General features: G+C 34.9%; 1 protein-coding gene across 1 annotated transcript in view; it reads left to right on the top strand.

The window, feature by feature from the left end:
* The window catches only part of LOC306862134 (synaptic vesicle glycoprotein 2C-like), a gene marked incomplete at both ends in the record, with an annotated part of 36099 nt that overhangs the window by 8747 nt on the left and 7635 nt on the right, over positions 1 to 19717 (top strand). Inside the window, 5 exons of the mRNA XM_079404784.1 lie at positions 8698 to 8878; positions 12123 to 12274; positions 17932 to 18065; positions 18716 to 18805; positions 18927 to 19037. Of these exons, the coding sequence (XP_079260910.1) occupies positions 8698 to 8878; positions 12123 to 12274; positions 17932 to 18065; positions 18716 to 18805; positions 18927 to 19037 (668 nt within the window). The remainder of the gene's footprint in view (positions 1 to 8697; positions 8879 to 12122; positions 12275 to 17931; positions 18066 to 18715; positions 18806 to 18926; positions 19038 to 19717) is intronic.

The raw sequence follows: 19717 nt of genomic DNA, 5'->3' as shown, positions 1-19717 counted from the left end.
AGTGCCAAAACCTTTAGCAAGTTTCGTATCATTCTGATGTAGTAAAAAATGAAGAAAAAGAAATAAAAAGAAAATTTTTGAGTCAGAAACAGAGCACCAGAGGATTCAGACATTGTTTTTACAAATAGTGTAGATCACAGAAAGAAGGAATGAAAGAGAGAAGGAAGTAGCACATGTGATGTTGGTGATTTAGCGCGGTTGTGTGCTGGACAGACAGAGAGGATGAGTGATGGAGAGATGAGCAGAATGAACTCTGAGAGGTGAGACGCTCTTCTGCTGAAAAGACCCCTGAGAGGCGTCTGTAATATCCCCGACACTTTCTGATTTCACGCTTTACTGCTCTCTCTCTCTCTCTCTCTCTCTCTCATACTGCAGTATCAGCAACATCAGATGTTGTACAGATCAAACTGATGTGTGTGTGAGTGGTGTGTATATATATATATATATATATATGTATACATATACAGTAGTGGTCAGAATCATTGGCAGAATTATTGGCTTTGTTAAATATGATCAAAGAAGACTGTGAAAATTAATCTGCATTGTTAATCCTTTTGATCTTTTGCTCTTATTGCTTCGATAGGCAAATTGCCGTGGGTCCAGTGTGGGTGGAAGGCAGTTCTTGAGGTGTGATAGGACCAGTTCATCTATCCTCATAAAGTGAACTTTGTGTCATGATGTGTTCAGCACCGCGGTGAGACGTCATCATATACATCAGCTGAGGAAAATACTCAGCTTTCCACCCTGTATTTCTACAAGAGCCTCATGCATCATGATCATGCTGACGCTCACCGCAGATACTGACCACAGACTGAACACAGATCAGTGTGTGTTGTATAATCATGCTTGATTAGTCTTTATCTGTCCAGAGCTTCTGTAATTAAAACATGCAGGACGTCCGGCCCACCCACACTCGTCCTGTCCTGCGCTCTCATTGGTCGAGCCAATCAGACCATATTTACTCTTTAATATACAGTTATGTAGATAAATCTCTGTAAAACTTACCCATTAAACACACACATTGACCTTATCGCGTGTATATTAGACCCATGACTCTTTTCAGAAGGTTTCCAGACGTTTTCCAGTCCCCTGTTTTCCGCATTCCCGTGTTTGGAGTCGTCCGTCTCGCTCCGCTTGTCGCTCGCACGGGTTTCCGCAGGGATTTTCTGACAGATCCAAGTACACCCGGCTGCAGCCTGCAGATCGAGGCGGGGCTGCACCTGGGGCGGGGTTGCACGTGTCGCCCCGCCCCCAATGCTTCTCATTGGTTAGTGGCAAAGTAATGACGTCGACGCCGCGGTAAACAGGAAATGCGGTTGAAACATAATTGGTAGCAATACATAATTATATAAAACAAACCTGTGAACCCGTTAATTACTTATACCTGGTAAATTTATATAGTATTAAACAATACATTGTAAATTTGTTAATCTTTGGAAAACATTTCATTTTATGTACATTTCCAAGCAAGAATCCAATTACTGCTTTTGACTTCATTGCAGTCGCAATGTCAACAAATATAGTTTATTTACAACTTAAGTTTAAGTTATTTCTATTCATGTGTATTGGTCATTTACCACTTACAAGTTATTTATGGTCGTTTTTTATTTTAATTTCAGTATATGCTTTACTGTTACATGTATTATTAACATTTAAATAAAAGTTAAATATTCTCAGCAAGTGTCATGCCTTAAGATGTTATTAAAATTAATGGTAACACTTTACAATAAGATTCATTAAACAGTAATGTATTAACTAACATGAACTATAACCATGAGCAATACAATTGTTATTGTATTTACTAATCTTCGTTTACATTAGTTATTGAAAATACAGTAGTTTATTGTTTGTTTATGTTAGTTAACTGTATAAGTGCAGTTCATTATTAGTTCATGTTAACTAATGAACCATATTGTTACCAAATTAATAATTTATGGATTTACTTGATAATGAAAATCTTATGGTAAAAATATCAGCATTGTTTGTATATGAATAACATGCCAAGACAATTATTTATTTAGGTATGAAACGGTTTAATTCTGATAAAGAAAGGTGAAATTTGTACATTTGTATATAACACATCTTTTTGTACATATAAATGTCTGGTTAAACATGAACATCCTTTACACACTTTCTTCCTTTATTACTTAATCTCCTTTAATCATTAAACCTTCCTTCTTTATACACTTTACTGGCACATGAAACAGCAGTCTGGGTCCTCTATGCTGTCGAAGAACACGCTTAACCACGCTTCCCATTACCTTTAAAACCTGAGCAGGATTTGAACAAGGTTTTACATGTGTTACACTCTTTATTTTCAAAAGGCACCCGCAATTCAGCCTTTGATGTTTCACTCCATTTTCCCCAGTTCACAACACCTGTATCCAAAAACACACACAAAACAGAACTCTTTCATATGCACATCTAAGATTATGTTAGCCATGCCAGTGCTTTAGAAAAAGCAAGAAGCAAGATTACTTAAAGTCAACCTTATACTCATGAGGCCTTATGGACCGAGGAAGACTGGGGCTGCGTCTGCTGGACCGAGGAAGACTGGGGCTGCGTCTGCTGGACCGAGGAAGACTGGGGCTGCGTCTGCTGGACCGAGGAAGACTGGGACTGCGTCTGCTGGACCGAGGAGGACTGAGGCTGCGTCTGCTGGACCGAGGAGGACTGAGGCGGCCTCTGCTGGACCGAGGAGGACTGAGGCGGCCTCTGCTGGACCAAGGAGGACTGAGGCTGCGTCTGCTGGACCGAGGAGGACTGAGGCAGCCTCTGCTGGACCAAGGAGGACTGAGGCTGCGTCTGCTGGACCAAGGAGGACTGAGGCTGCGTCTGCTGGACCGAGGAGGACTGAGGCGGCGTCTGCTGGACCGAGGAGGACTGAGGCTGCGTCTGCGGCATCTGCTGGACCGAGGAGGACTGAGGCTGCATCTGCTGGACCGAGGAAGACTGGGGCTGCGTCTGCGGCATCTGCTGGACCGAGGAGGACTGAGGCGGCGTCTGCTGGGCCGAGGAAGACCAAGGCTGGGTTGGTGGTGAAGCATGGGTGGCAATGTGCTTCAGCAAATTTGCCCGAGTTATTACAGTCGCTGAACAATAGCAGCAGTGAAAGTGAGACTTTGCCCGACATTTTAAAATGGTGAAATCTGAAAGGGCAAACAAAAGAAAATAAGTTTGTTGAAAATTGCCTAAATTTAACCTTCACTTGTTTGCATTTTGCTCTGGACAGTGGACAGTCGCAAGACAGAATTTTCATCAGCACCATCCATGTGCAAGCACATTTTTTTGTGATTTCAGCAACAAAGACCCATGGTCAATGCGCGCAATGCAGAAAATTAAATTTACCTGAACCTTAAAATTAAATATTCTTCTACAAATTCACAAGCAATTAAATCCGAAGCATGCACAGTGCATTGCTGGCTGGTTCAGCACCATATTATACTTTAACTAAAGTGAGATAAGCAAAAGACAGTTAAACTCACCATGATGTTGAACTGCCCACTGAAAGTGATTTTTGATGTGATAATACATCAGTTCTGGCATACTGGAGTAACTGCAGAATGGGCACTCACTAGTGGAGCTTTTTAAATACTGCTCACATTCCCCCTTGCTTAACACCGTTTTGTGCATTTTTGCAAGGGGTAATGGCTCTTAAAAGAGCCTTTGGGTTATAAATTGAGGAACAACAAAAAAGAGGAGAGATGGAGGGGTGGGTACGACAATGACAAGGATCTGCAAACAGAAGGAAATACAGAGAATCAGTATTAGATATTATTTAGATATTATTATAATAATATCTAAATTAACATTTAATCATTTTATTCACAGAAAAACAATAAATTTGTATAGCCATTGTTAATATGAACTTGTCCTATATTACTTCTGCTGGTTCAGTTTTGCCACTGTATTTATTTTTAAGGGGCTTATTTTGGGAACACTATATCAAATTCATAATCCCACTAAAACCACACACTAACTTTCTAATGCTGCCTTCAAGTGCTCTCGTAAACATTGCACATGAACGCCCTCCCATTCCAAAACCTTAATGGGATGAGCTCGTAATTACAACTTCAATAGTGAGAATTATTAAATTTCCGATAGAACGTGAAGGCAGCATTATGCCATGCTTTTGGGAAACGCAGACCTGGTTATTTAAAAGCAGACCTTTACACCTTGCGTGACATGGCTGAGTGAGTAAAGTTATGCGATTTTATTTTGAAACTACTTTACATTTCCTTTTAACAACACACTAAACAGCACTTCAGAATTAAATATTGTAATTAAACAAATTAGACAAGAGACGTAGCTCGCCTGTACTCACCATGCATCCAAGAAGAACGTAAATGAAAAACCGCTAGAATCGACGTAATGACTTGACGCCACTAACCAATGAGAAGTATTGTGGGCGGGGCGACACGTGCAGCCCCGCCCCAGGTGCAGCCCCGCCTCAATCTGCAGGCTGCAGCCGGGTGCTTCTCGACAGATCAGGGGAATTACGGGCGATTCTCTGAGCTGAAATCAGTCGGAGAGAGGGAACGAGAGAAATGGAAAGTTCACGCCGCAGGAGCTCATTACTCTCACTGAATGCTGGGAAATTAATAACAAGAGCTTTGACATGTAGATTCAATTCACTAACATAATCACATATGAGAGGAAAGATTACGCAGCGAAGGAGGGGAAGATGGCACAGCTGTACAACCACAAAAAATATGAAGGAAAAATGGATTTTCTGCACCATTTTGGAACATTCTGTGTATGATATTATAAAGAAAAAATGCACATGTAATAATCCAAAGATGAAGCATCATATTTGAGCATATCTGTGCTGATTCTTCAAAGAGCCTCTCTCCGTTTGATCAGCTGTTTCCAGTCCCTCAGAAGCTTCTGACCTGGAGAAAGGAGAAGAACCTCAGTGACTGGAGCTGCTGTGCTTCCCAGATAAAGCAGCGCAGTTCACTGATGAAGCAGCTTCTGGGTTGAAAAAGACATAATGTTCCCAATGAAGCTCCATTCGTGGTTTGTTAAGAGCACAGTTAGTTGAACTTGTAATCTAGAGCTGCGTAGTATGTGAGATAATCATTGTTAAATTTAAATAATTTTTTAGTTATATGAACATATTAGTTAAGATATTTCTCTGACTTGATTGTGAACGGTATTTGTATTTAAAAAAATATATATCTATCTATCTAAAATTACTGATTCATGCAAAAGTATGGTTCATAATCAAGTCAGAAAAGTACATTCTATTATTATAATAATAATACATTTTAATATGAAAGAATAATAAATTGAAAGTACTGAATAATAAATTATAATAATATTGCTCTGATTTGAGTGCATTAATATTTGAATACACACCTTAAAAATATATATGTATGTATATAGAAAATATCAAATAAAACACATTTATTTTAGAGCTCTGTACTTCTACTGTATTGTGTTACATGTGTGTTAGCACTATTTTTTGTTTTTATTTCTCCAAAGGAATTGCAGGAGAAACATCTGAGACAAAGCCAGTGTTGTTATTTTTAACTAAAACTATTAAAAATCAGTTTCTAATTCAAATGAAGATGAAATAAAATTTAAACAGATTGAAAAACGTAAACTTTAAAAAGTTAGAAAATCAGAAATATTGCATTATTGGCACATAACTGACTTTGAAATAAAATTAATTAAAGCTAAATAGAAATGCACAGAAAGATTTGTAGAATTTAAATGCATACGTGCGTGTGTGTGTGTGTGGGTGTGTGGATGTGTGGGTGTGTGTGTGTGTGGGTGTGCGGGTGTGTGTGTGTGTGCGGGTGCGGGTGTGTGTGTGTGTGTGTGTGTGTCTGTGTGGATGTGTGGGTGTGTGTGTGTGGGTGTGTGGATGTGTGTCGGTGGGTGGGTGTGTGTGTGTGTGTGTGTGTGGGTGGGTGTGTGTGTGGGTGGGTGTGTGTGTGTGTGCGGGTGTGTGTGTGTGTGTGGGTGTGTGTGTGTGTGGGTGTGTGTGTGTGGGTGGGTGGGTGGAGTGAGTGTGTGTGTGTGTGTGTGTGTGTGTGTGTGTGTGTGTGTTCAGAGTGAGTGTGATACTGTAAATGTGTGTCTCTAAAAGCAGCTCTTTTGCTGATCGTAGCACACAGGTCTGTGTTGGTGTTAGCAAGCCGCAGTATTCAGTGCTGTCAGACAGTAATAGATGAGCGGGGCATCCCGTCACGTCTGCACAGGGCGATAACACACGCTCACAGAGAGAACTGCGAACAAAGAGATAGAAAGAGACGACGCACGGGTTTCCATTGGTCCAGTTTCTGCTCATCAGATGGGCTTCACTTACACACTACCGCATAAATCAGCGCTTGCATTACCATATCTTGAGTGAGCGCACAGAACTGGATTTATTGCGAGCATATTTGTGTGTGTCTGAATTAGTGTATATAAATCAGTCTTTCTTAACTTGCAAAGAAACAATGAGTGAAATACACCTGTTATCATTTCTGCTGAAGCATTGCACATCTGGAGTAACTAAAAGCCCTGTGTAGGTCATCTTTACGTCGTCAGGAGTGTTTTACATCCAAAAGTTGCTGGTTTCGAACAAAATAAGTGTAACTGGACGATAACTGATGATGAGCAAATGAGTTTTCATTTGTTGGCTAATCTTTCTTCTTAAAGGGACAGTTTACTGAAAAAAGAAAGTTTCCTCATTATTTTCTCACCCTCCTGCCGTTCAAAACAAGTATGACTTTAGTTTTCTGCAAAACACAAAAGAACAAACACTACAAAGAGGATTTTGTGTTTATGAAGTTTTACATTGAGGAAAAGAAATAGGTGTAGAAACAGTTTTCACTCAAAATTGCTTGTAAATTTATGAATAATTACAAAGAAACAAAAAGTGACACTAAATTAAATGTAAAATTCGGAAGTATTTTTTTTGTAATATGTACTCCGATAATCTTTATTTTATTTACAACATCATGCATATTCTTTTTATAGTGTAAATAAAACAAATTTTATTGTATTATTATACTATTTTAGTCTTTCTGCTTAAAATTCCGCAGTTATTTAAATGTGTTGCTGTTTCTTTGTAATTATTAATGAAACTTACTAGCAGTTGAGTGAAATTTGTTTCACAATTAATTTCTACATTAGATTTTCCATGTATATTGAATCCAATATAAAACCTTTTAGATATTTAGATAATGTTAATGTTCTTCAAAAAATGTGTTGATGTTTTTAGGTGAACTGTCCCTTTAAATGTGCCACTGGACTGTGGTTTGTGATGAAGGAAACCGATCAATAAAACTAATAACAGCAGTGTGTGTTATTTATGTCACAGTCTGTTATTGAACAGCTCAGCTTTCCGTTACAATCAATACTGATCAATAAACAATAGCTGCCAATATTACAGTCACCATATGACTATAGGAAATGAGATCTCTTGAAATTTCAGTTGTTTCTCCTAAACAGCAATGAGGTTAAATGAAGACTTGCTGTGAGAGATGAGAAAAATACTCAGTTATCTCACATAAGATCTCAACAACATCTCAAACTGTCTTCAAATTCCTTATAGAGTTCTATACTCTGAAGAAATAAAGTGAAGTGAGCTGTCATCCAGTCAAAGGAATTGTATGAGAGACAATTAAAAATAATTCAATTGAATTGAAGCTGGAATATATATATATATATATATATATATATTGGCAACTAACTGAAATAAGTCAATTTAAAGTACTACAATTACTAAAAACTCAAATAAAAATAAATTAAAGCTTAATAGAAATAACTAACAAAAGCTGACAAGCAAAAAAAAATACTAAAACAAATTAAAAGTATGAAAATAAAAACAAATTACAATTATTATTAATAAATATAAATATAACTTTAAAAATTTTGCTAAAAGTTCATTTTAAGTTCTAAAATTTCTAAAACTAAAATGAATTAATTAAATAAAAGTATATGTTTAATTTAATAGATAAATAGAAATAAACAGCAAAAGAAAAAAACTAGTATAAAATATTATAATATAAAAATAAAGCTAATTAAACACATTAATAAATACTAAAACAGTATATAAATAATACTAAAACAACACTGAACAAAGATGATGCTTAAACAAATAAGCAAATAAGAAGAGCTCTGACAAATATTATTTATTTATCTATTGTTTTTTTAACATTTTAATGTCTTTTTAACATCACAGCTTAAGTTAGTTCGTTGTAAAACATGTAAATCAAGCGAATGGTCTCTTAATTCTTCACAATAATAATGCGATACAAACATAACAGTGGTATTTTAGTATTATTGAGATACTATTATAGTTTTTATTAATATTTTGAATTATTTTTGAATTTCAACAGTTTAAGTTTTAATCATTTTATTTTGTGTTTTTGTCATTTTTAATATATATATATATATGTGTGTGTGTGTGTCTATATGTTTTGAATAAATTAAAAATTTTAGTTTTAGTTATTTTAGTAGCCTACATCAAGTTAAACAGTATGAAAATGAGAAATGTTGCCTTGGCAAAGTTTTTCATACTGTATTTTATTTCAATTAATTTTTATTTTATATCAAAAATAAAAAATTAAATGTTTGTTTTAGATCAATACTGTAACCCTGACATTCTGACTCTGTATGTGCTATTTCACATGTGTGTGTGAAGTAAAATGCAGTTTCATGTTGAGCTCACAGTGTGTGTGTGTGTGTGTGTGTCTGCAGGCAGTGTGGTGTATCTGGGAATGATGGTGGGCGCGTTCTTCTGGGGCGGTCTGTCAGATAAAGTGGGCCGACGGCAGTGTCTGCTGGTCTGTATGTCAGTCAACGGCTTCTTCGCCTTCCTGTCGTCCTTCGTTCAGGGCTACAGCACCTTCCTCTTCTGCAGGATGCTCTCGGGCTTTGGGTGAGTTCATAGTCCATCCGTCTTCTGCTTTCCTTCACTTTCCTAATGACTGCGGGTTAATTAACTGCTCCGTGAGGAATGATCACAGATGACGTGCAGGAAAGGTCATTCAGAGCGTCCTTAAGACGAGAGAATCGAGTAAAAACGTAACTAATAGATAGCACCATACTTACCCAGCTGATTAATCACAGTACATTAAGATAGACATTTTCTGAAATGTTATAAGTATGCAAATGAAGCATTATCTCAGTATGCACTCATTTGCATACATTTAAAGCAGGATTATTATAGTTAACTAAAACGTAAAAAAACATTTTCGTTACTTGAAATAAAACAAACTTTAAGTGAAATGAAATAAAACATGTGTGCACACATTTTCATATTTTCACATTTTCATTTTCAGAGTTGAAATTGAAGCACTAAAATAACTAAAACTAAATAAAATAAAACTAATCAAATAAAAATTAATGAAAACTAAACAGACATAACTGAATATTTATTTTTAAAAAATTAATTAAAATGACAAAAACAACAAAATTACTGAAACTTAAACTAAAATTAAAGTGAAAACTGAAAATCTAGAAATAAAATCTCATTTCAAAATATTCACAGAAACTGTAATAGTATATCAGTGATACTAAAATAACACAGGCTCAAAATCCATACAGACAGATATAGATAAAGTGCAATAAATAAACTCTTAAATGTGTATTTTAGATGTTTTCTTTGCACTAGTCTGAAAGAAGACAGGCCAAAATCTCACAATTGAACAGTGTATGAAAAAAGGCTTTTCCTGCAGTTTCTTGCCTTAAAAGTGAAGCATTTCTCCACCATTAAGGGCAAAGTAAAATGGTAAAATGCAAAGTAAAATGAAGGGCCAAAATCAAACGCAGAGCCAGAAGCTGACATGTCAGACCACTCAAATTGAACATTTGCTGTCTTTAAATTCTGTTGGGATGAATGTACATGAACCCACCAAATGCTTGAATGATTATCCATGGGAAGCTCAGGATTTCAGTCAGGAACACTCACTATCAGAGTCAATTAAAGAATCCTGGTGCAATCAATATTTCATTGAGGTCATATGAAGTTTAAATTTATGCATGCATTTATATATGCATGGGATTTTAAGGAATTATGCATAAAATATGCATTAAATGTATTATATTTTAAATGAATGCATTTTCTGTACTGTAAAAGAATAGCAATAAAGTTACTACCATTTCCCAGCATTCCCACTTTTTGAATAGGAATTCAGATGTTTCGAAAGCGTCAGTGTTTCACTCTTCAGGGAGTCAACCACAAATTGTAGACTTATTGTGCCTTTTAACATTAAATTGATAGAAAATCCTAATAGCATTCATGGCGTTCATGTGTGCTCAACTCGATTATTTGGGACAGAATTGAAATCAGCCTTTGATTTTGATGTGAAATTGATGTGTGATCTAATGCAATAATAAACAAATTACTGTTAAGCAAATGAATGCATCATTTTGACAAAGTTCCAATATTGCATGTCATGATAAATAAATCTGTTGCACATTTTTATGTCAACAGATATGCATAAAACGCTGTAAATTATCTTTTTGGATAACCATGCATGTGCTAAACAAATGCTAGCATTGATATTTTGTTCCTTTGAATGAGTATTGGATCACTTCAGGACAGCAGGAATATCCCACATCCGACTAGAAACTATAATAAAACACAGAATTGAACACACACGCACACACACACGCACACACACACACAAACTCGCTTTCAGTCAGACAGACGTCACCCCTCTCTCTCTCTCTCTCTGTCTCTCTTCAAGCACTTCTGCAATGTCACAGTTGTTTTAACCTCCTGGCACAGACCCATAACTTAAGAGCAGAGAGAGAGAGAGCGGGTTTTATTGCTAATTGAATTTCAGCGTGGTCTCCTGCCCTTGCAGCAGTGCAGTGACTCCAGACTGAATCAGTGCCACAGCACAGTCACTGCGGTCCGTCTCAAACAGAGGGTCAAAGGTCACACCGACTGACCGCAACAGACTGTCTTCAAAAATAGCTAGATGCAGCACAAAGGAAGATGTTTTTAAATTCATTTTCAACTGTGCTGAATTTATGTTATCATTTATTTACACTGATATATTTGTTTGTTTAACTTATTCTCTGTTAAGATTATAATTATTATCTGTTTGGTGGTGCTAGAGATGCTAAAACAGATTTTACACACTTCACCCTAAAAACACAGAGGAATGTGAACATCTTGAATGGCAAGAAGTTTATTAATTTTTGATACTTGTTTGTTTTATGTGCTGATAATTAGATGGGATGTATCAATATAAGCAAGCAAATAATTATTATTAATTATTCATTATTCATTATTATATTTAGGTCGAGATTAAGAGTATATTATAAAATGCTATAAATTCATTAAAGTATCGCTTTTTATTTTAGTTTATTCATTTATATATTTATTATTGAAATGTTGTTATATGCATGTGTCAATTTTATTTAATTTCTTTATTTTCTTAAATATGTGGGTAGATAGTATTTATAGAGTTGTAACTTTTAGTTTTAGTTACTTTTTCTTATTTGTAAGTCGCTTTGGACAAAAGCGTCTGCTAAATGACAAAAGTAAGTAAGTAAGTAAGTAAAAAAAGTGTTTAAAATGTTACAAAAGATTTCTATCTCAAATAAATTATAGATGTGTATAAATATAAATATAATAATAATAATATAATATTCTAAGTAGATTTTAGGATGCTGTTGATTGATATTATTGATACAAAATAATTTCAATAATTATTTGATTTAAATAGTTTTAATTGCATTACTGTTTAAATAATTTGGGGTCCTTAAAAAAATAAATAAAATAAAATAAAATAAAATAAATAAAATAAAATAAAATAAAATAAAATAAAATAAAATAAAATAAAATAAAATAAAATAAAATAAAATAAAATAAAATAATTAAGAATGCATTAAATTGATCAAGGTGCCAGTAAAGACATTAATAATGTTACAAAAGATTTCTATTTCAAATAAATGCTGTTCTTTTGAACTTTCTATTCATCTGTGAATCGTAGCACAGTTTCCACAAAAATATTGGACTGTTTTCAACATTGACAATAATCAGAAATGTTTCTTGAGCAGCAAATCAGCATATTATAATGATTTCTGAATAATCATGTGACACTGAAGACTGGAGTAATGATGCTGGAAATTCATATAAAATATAATATGCCGTAATATCTTTGCAGGATTGGCGGTACGGTTCCCATCGTGTTCTCGTACTTTGCGGAGGTTCTGTCCCGTGAGAAGCGCGGTGAACACCTGAGCTGGCTCTGCATGTTCTGGATGGTGGGCGGGATCTACGCCTCAGCCATGGCCTGGGCCATCATTCCACACTACGGTGAGTGACACTATACTGTACTCGTGCAGGCAGAATGCACATAGAAAATACAGTTTTGGAGCTTTTTGGTGGTGTTTTAATGCAAAGGTGCAATGTGTGTGTTTTTTTTTTGTTTGCTTCTAAATGGTTGCTAGGGTGTTCTGAGAGGTTGCTAAGTGGTATTGTGCTGTAAAAATATTTAAATAATTAATGCATGAGATTCTGTTATCCTACCAGTGTTACAAATCAACAATATTACACATCAACACTGAACTCAATTCAATTAGTTCATCTTTGATGCTTATTTTAGATCAAGAAATTATATATATATACATATAAATGAAGAGTTAATTTCCAAAAACAGATAACTATGTTTTTAAAAATGTAAAAAAAAAATTTTTTTTTTGTTTTGTTTTTTATCCTGCATTCCAATTAATATCAATCAAACTGCAGTTGGGTTGTTTTGATTAAATAATAATAGCTAAAAAAATTACTAGCACAATAAAACACAATAAAAACATGATAACACAATAAAAAACATGATTTATGAAAACTTATAAAAACAGTTATCTGGTTTTGCAAATAAACTCTTCAAATATATTTATGTATATTTATATATGTAAATATATATTTCTGTATGTGTACATAAAAATAATGTAAATATATTATAAAATATAATAAAATTGTGCATATGTCTATATATATATATATGTGTGTGTGTGTGTGTGTGTGTGTGTGTGTGTGTGTGTAAACGCATTTTACAGATATAAACAACATGAGTGTATTCATATGTATACATGTGAGTGTTTTCTTGATCTAAAAAACTATATATATAAATTATTACATTTTTGTATTACTTATGATATAGCTTTTTAAAGAAAATATTAAGAATATGTTATATAAAATAATGTACATTCTATTTATTATTATAAATAATGTAAATACATTATATTATATACTATATATATTACATTTTGTAATATATTTATATTATATCCATAAATATATTATTTATAATATCTTTATAATAAGTTATAATATAATATAATTTGGGATCAGCGGTTGCTGAGTGGATTCTAGATTGTTTTCTTCCTGTAAATAATTTTCAGAAATAAGTATTTTAATAATGCATGAGATTCTGCTATCCTGCTAGCAGATAATATTACACATCGACACCGAACATGATACAGTTTGTGCAGAATGAGACAAATGTTTGTGCTGATTTCACATAACTGATCCTGCGGGAGGTGTTTAAAGGGAAGCCTCTGCGTCCTTCATCATCTCATTATGAGCGGATGATGGGTCATTTTCTGTGAGCGAGTGTAAACAGGAGCAGAAATAACGGCGCTGCTGCTCTTCTGCCAGATACTGTGCTGTAATTGAGGTCAATTGATTAGCGTCTCTTGTTTTAGCTGTGCTTTTGTGGTCAGGAGGCAGCAGCGTGTGGCCAAACGGTTCTGCCGCAATGACTCCATCACTGCAGGAACACAGAGAGAGGCAGGTGAAGGACTTTAGCGCCCGTGAAACCGCTTAAGTGTGTGTGTGTGTGTGTGTGTGTGTGTGTGTGTGTGTGTGTATGTGTGTGTATGTTCTGCACTTGGCAAACGCAAAGTTAGTTAAAATTTCAGACACAACCTCCAATTTTTGTTCTCAAGTAGAAATGACGTCTTGATTTGATAAAAATGGACTTTTGCATACGTGAGCTGAGATGCTAACTATAAGCTAGTGTGTGGAATTAGCTTTAGCTGAAAGACTCACTGCAACATGACCTCAGTATTAATGTTCAAACGATGTACTTTATCAGACTAAGTTAGAAACGTTTCACAATTTCATCAGTTTAGACCAGTTTAGACCATCTTAAATCTGGTTTTGGACAGGCAATGCTAGTCTTTTGCTGGTTAAGATAATAATTGTTCCTGAATCAGCTTAAAGGCATCGTTCACCCAAAAATGAAGATTCTGTCATCAATTATTCACCCTCATGTCGTTCCAAACCTGTAAGACCTTTGTTCATCTTCAGAACACAAATTAAGATATTTGTGATGAAATCCGAGAGCTCTCTGACCCAACACAGTCGTAATTTTTGTTTTCTTTTCGCACAAAAAATATATTTTTAGCTTCATAAAATTACGGTTGAACCCCTGATGTCACATGGACTATTGTACCGATTTCCTTGCTACGTTTCTGGACCTGGGAACATTTCAGTTGTGTTGCTGTCTATGCAGGGTCTGAGACCTCTTTCATCACCATTTCATCTTTATTTTATTTAATTTTTTTATTTTTTTTATATTTATAAAGGTATTTTATTTTAATTTTATCAGATTATATTAGATTAGGAATATATGTCATATTTTCACATTTCACATATATAATATTTTTTAATACACATTCAAATGTTTATGTATTTTTTTCTGTATAGATTGAAAAACTGATGAAAAATATAATTGTTTTTTTTTTTTTTTTTTTTTTACTAAAAGTGTGTGGAATTTGCTGAAAAACAACCTCTACATTAATGTTTGTTAAAATTGTATTAAAACTGATTGCATTATCAAATAATGTTTATATAGTTTATATTTTCACATTTTCATCTTTTCCTGGTTAAATAATATTTTGAGACCAGTTTAGCCCTCCTTAAATTGTTATGTTTGGTTTTTAGACAGACAATGCTGGTCTTCTAGCTGGTTAAGATGGTAAGATGCTTAACTAGTGTCGCCATCCTGGTCACCAGCTAAAACCAGTTATACGTCAGTGTTCAGTTGGTAAGCACTATAGCTGATCTATACTAGTTTGTAATGGAAGCTGTGTGTGTGTGTCTTGTGCTGGTGTATGTCTGTAGACTCTCTGGTCTATGAACACACTCTATTACACACATAATCTATATAATGAGATTCTCTATGGTGACTGATAAACACAAACCCACGGGGGTTATTCCTCACACACACACATACATACACAGTGCTGTGCTGCAGTCCTGTAATGAGTGTTTTCCCTACAGAATATTAGGAGAAACGTCTGAGATGAACATGATACATTTAAAGGAGACTTAGCTGAGTATGCCGTTATTTTTCCTGAGCTCTGGAAGAGCAGTCTTTGAGACGTAAGTGCACTTGAAGGCAGCTTTGACTCTCACTGGGACATGGTATTTGTGATCTTGTATATTGTTTTGGATAGCATACAGAAGGAGTGAGAGTAAATGAGTAGCTTTAAGGATGTAATATTAACTCTCGTCTCTGTGGTGATGTTTCTGTGTCCCCGACGGCCACTTACAGCCAACAGTGAGTGATTGCATTAGAATCCAGAGAACATTAGTGCTCAAAGACTACAGGGCTTTCTGTGTGTGTGTGTGTGTGTGTGTGCGTGCGTGCGTGTGTGTGTGTGTGTGTGTGTGTGGGAGATATCACTGCTCATATAGTGTGTTCTTGCATCATCAGCTAAACTGCAAAGTGTGCTCATTTGGACTGGCACTGTGGAGAACAAAACCTGCAAAAAATAAATAAATACTCAATGAAATAAACATTTTCTTTCAATTTTCACAAAATTTAGTCCTCAATTAATTTTTACATTAAATTATTAATTATTTCTTCATTTTTTGTAATTATATATACATATATAATTAGTACAAAATTGAATATATAAATATATAATTATTTTATTATTTAAATATTATTATTATTATTTTACTTTTTTTTTTCTACTGAGAAACTTGAAAAAAAATTTACCTTGCTAAATTTTTTTGTTTCATTTATTTTTGTTTAATTTCTTTTAATTTTGTATTGTTTCATTTTGCACACATTTTTGTTTTGCAGGTTTGGTTCTCAATACAGCGCGATTCATGAATTTCACATGGTATATGTTGAATATTGAAAAGAAAAAACATTTATTAAGGGAATTTAAAGGATGTTCATCTAAAAGTGAATATTTTGTCATCATGTGTCTCATTTCCTCTTCAGAATATGTAGACTTCAAGTCAAAATTCAAGGAAAGTAAACTTTTGACACACATGAGAAGGTCATCTTCAGAAAGATGTTGCACAAATCATATCAATTACTTGTATGGTGCTTTTGTGTCCTTTCTGGAGCTCAACAGCCTCATTCACTGTCACTGCACTGGAAAGAGCAGCGTGAACATTCTGCTAAAGTGTTTGAAGTGACATGAGTGAGTAAATGATGACAGAATCTTCCTTTAAAGCATTTTTCTGGTCTAAGGCCTTTCTGTCCTCTAAGGCATCTTCATTTTTACTCTCCGTTCCCCTGCAGCTGTCCTGTAAGCATCGCACTCGGCTCCATCGCTCACTGCTTCTCTGTGTCTGAATCAAACACACACACACACACACACACCATATGGTGCCGCTAGACATTCTGCGCAGCGTCAGAGAGCAGCAGCCATGTGGAAAATGATACCAACTTTAATGATTATTTTTCAGTGAGAGTGTTATTACTCCTGCAGGCATTCTTAATCGACTCCTCTTCACACACACACACACACACACACACCCAAACAAACTTATTCACTGTGAAAGTCAGTCGCAGAGGCTTCTCAAAGGCTTTTGTGGAAACCATTTGTGTACTGAACCGCATTTGCTTGTGTTACAAACAACACCAAAAAACACCATGGTACTGTTCAAACTAAAAATGATATTAAAACCATAAAAACATTTCATTGCTTGAGATAAAATGAACATTGACTGAAATAAAATTAATAAAAAAACCTTAAACTTATTTTAGTTCAGCTAGTTGCCAAGGCAACATTTCTCGTTTTTATTTCATTTAAGATGAAGTACTAAAATAACTAAAACAAAATAAAGTAAAACTTAATTAAAAAAATATAGATATATATAAAAAAAAAATCTAAAAATGGCAAAACCACAACAAAATTACAAAAGATGTGACTAAAAATAAATAAACAAATAAAAATTATAGTAGTATATCAATGATACAACTAAAAAGTACAGCATTTTGGGTATGGTGCCATGGAAATATCTTTGTTTTGGGGGATGTTACTATGGTAATACCATGTTCTTTTTTATGAGGCAGCATGGTAAAACTTTTTTTAATGGTATCACCATTTTTTTTTTATATCTCAGAGTATCATGTAAATACCATGGTACATAATTATGAATTATCATTCAAACTGTATATCAAAGTAACATAATATTATGATACCATCATTTTACCAGTAATGCCATTTTACTTTTTTTGTCATAGATGTTTTTTGCCTGTAAATTGTACATAAATAATGTATTACTCTCAATGCATTTCAAACAACAGGTTAACATTTGAATGTCATGTGTAACACAGAACAAGCACATTTATCACTTATCAATAAGAAACCTACATTTTCCTCAAAAATAGGTTTTACATCATATGTAAGTGGTTTTGGGCAAAAGCAAATGAAAAAATTGTTTTTAACATTTATTCTGTTTCTGTTATTGTACTGTTTCTGAAAGAAGTCTCTTCTGCTCACCAGGGCAGCATGTATGTGATGAAAAATACAGTAAAAACAGTATTATTGTGAAATGTTATTACAATTTAAATTGACAGTTTTCCATGTGAATATATTGTAAAATGTCATTTATTCCTGTGATCAAAGCTGTATTTTCAGCATCATTACTCCAGTCCTCAGTGTTGTTGAATGTTTGTGGTTGTTTACCTGTGTGTGTGTATGTGTGTGTGTGTGCAGGCTGGAGTTTCAGCATGGGTTCAGCGTATCAGTTCCACAGCTGGCGAGTGTTTGTGGTCGTCTGTGCGCTGCCCTGTGTCTCTGCGGTCGTGGCGCTCACATTCATGCCAGAGAGTCCACGCTTCTACCTGGAGGTAACGAGTGTGTGTGTGTGTGTGTGTGTGTGTGTGTGTGTGCATGTTTATGTGGTTTATGAGGACACAAATTAGTATAATGACATGGGTATGACAGAGGTATTACAATATGAAGGTGGTTTATGAGGACACTGCCTATGTCCCCGTAATTCAAAAGGCTTAAAAAACATACTAAATGGTGTTTTTTTGACAATCTAAAAATGCACAAAGTCTCCTGTGAGGGCTAAGTTTAGGTGTAGGGTTGGTGTAGGGCAATAGCACACACAGTTTGTTCAGTATAAAAACCATTACGCCTATGGAGAGTCCCCATAAACCACAAAAACCAACACAATTTTTGTTGTGAAATATTTTCATATATTTAAAATAACTGGTGTCTATTTGAATATATTTTTAAAATGTAACTTATTCCTGTGATGGCAAATTGTTTATATTTTTTTAATTATTAATTGTTTATATCATCGAAAAAATGCAACTATATTATCATCCAGCTCTAATCTGATGAATGTGACTATGGGATATAAAGATATTGAGATATTATAAACATTGCGTTGATGATTTTCTGTAAAGCTGCTTTGAAACAATGTGTATTGTGAGAAGTGCTGTATAAATAAGCTTGACTTGACTTTATTTGTGTTTTCTCTCATCTCCAGGTGGGAAAGCATGACGAAGCGTGGATGGTTCTCAAACAGATTCATGACACAAACATGCGTGCGCGCGGAGAGCCAGAGAAAGTCTTTACTGTGAGTCACACACACAACCAGCAGTGGTTAACCAGTCAGCCAGAGCTAACCAGCTTGACCTCTTGACCCCACTGGCTCAAACTGCGCTGGTAACGTCACGTCTCTCTGTCTCCTCCTGCAGGTGAACCGTATAAAGATCCCCAAGCAGCTGGATGAGCTGGTGGAGATGCAGTCGGAGTCGGCAAACCCCGTGGCCAAAGTTTTATTCAGGATCAAGAGCGAACTGCGCGGAGTGAGTGAACAAACCCTCAGATCTCCTATAGATCCCTCACATCTTAGGCAATTTAAATTACTGTTTGAAAGTTTGAGGTCAGTAAGATTTTGGAATGTTTTTGAGTCACTTCTGCTCACCAAAGCTGCATTTATTTGATCAAAATTACAGTAATATTGTGAAATATTATTTATTATTAAATTTAAAAATAACTGTTTTCTATGTAAATATATGTTAAAATGTAATTTATTGCTGTGATCAAAGCTGAATTTTCAGCATCATTACTCCAGTCTTCAGTGTCACATGATCTTCAGAAATCCTTCTAATATGCTGATGTGCTCCGTCTCCAAGATGCTTCAAGAAAACTACCTGCAAAGGTCCCTGAAAAACTATGCGCTAGTGCACCGAGGGCAAAAGCTGCTTTAAACACAAAGGATGCTCACACCAAATGTTGATTTAATTTAGTTAATAGAAGCTAATTGATAAAGAAAATCTATTTATTACATTATTTTTGACAGCATTCTCATTTTACAGCATTTTTACACAAGTGCCTAAAGCTTTTAACAGTACTATACCTTTGCAGGTTTCTTGAAGCATCTTGGACACACAGTTCTTCTGGATTGAGTCTGTCTCAGTTTGTTCTGTTTCTTCATGTCACTCCAGACAGACTGGATGATGATCAGATCAGATCTCTGTGTGGA

The sequence above is a fragment of the Barbus barbus genome (genome assembly GCF_936440315.1).
Source record: "Barbus barbus genome assembly, chromosome: 43".
In the NCBI taxonomy this organism is placed as follows: domain Eukaryota; kingdom Metazoa; phylum Chordata; class Actinopteri; order Cypriniformes; family Cyprinidae; genus Barbus; species Barbus barbus.
The sequence above is the reverse complement of the archived record's forward strand: the minus strand, read 5'-3'. Positions and strand labels throughout refer to the sequence as shown.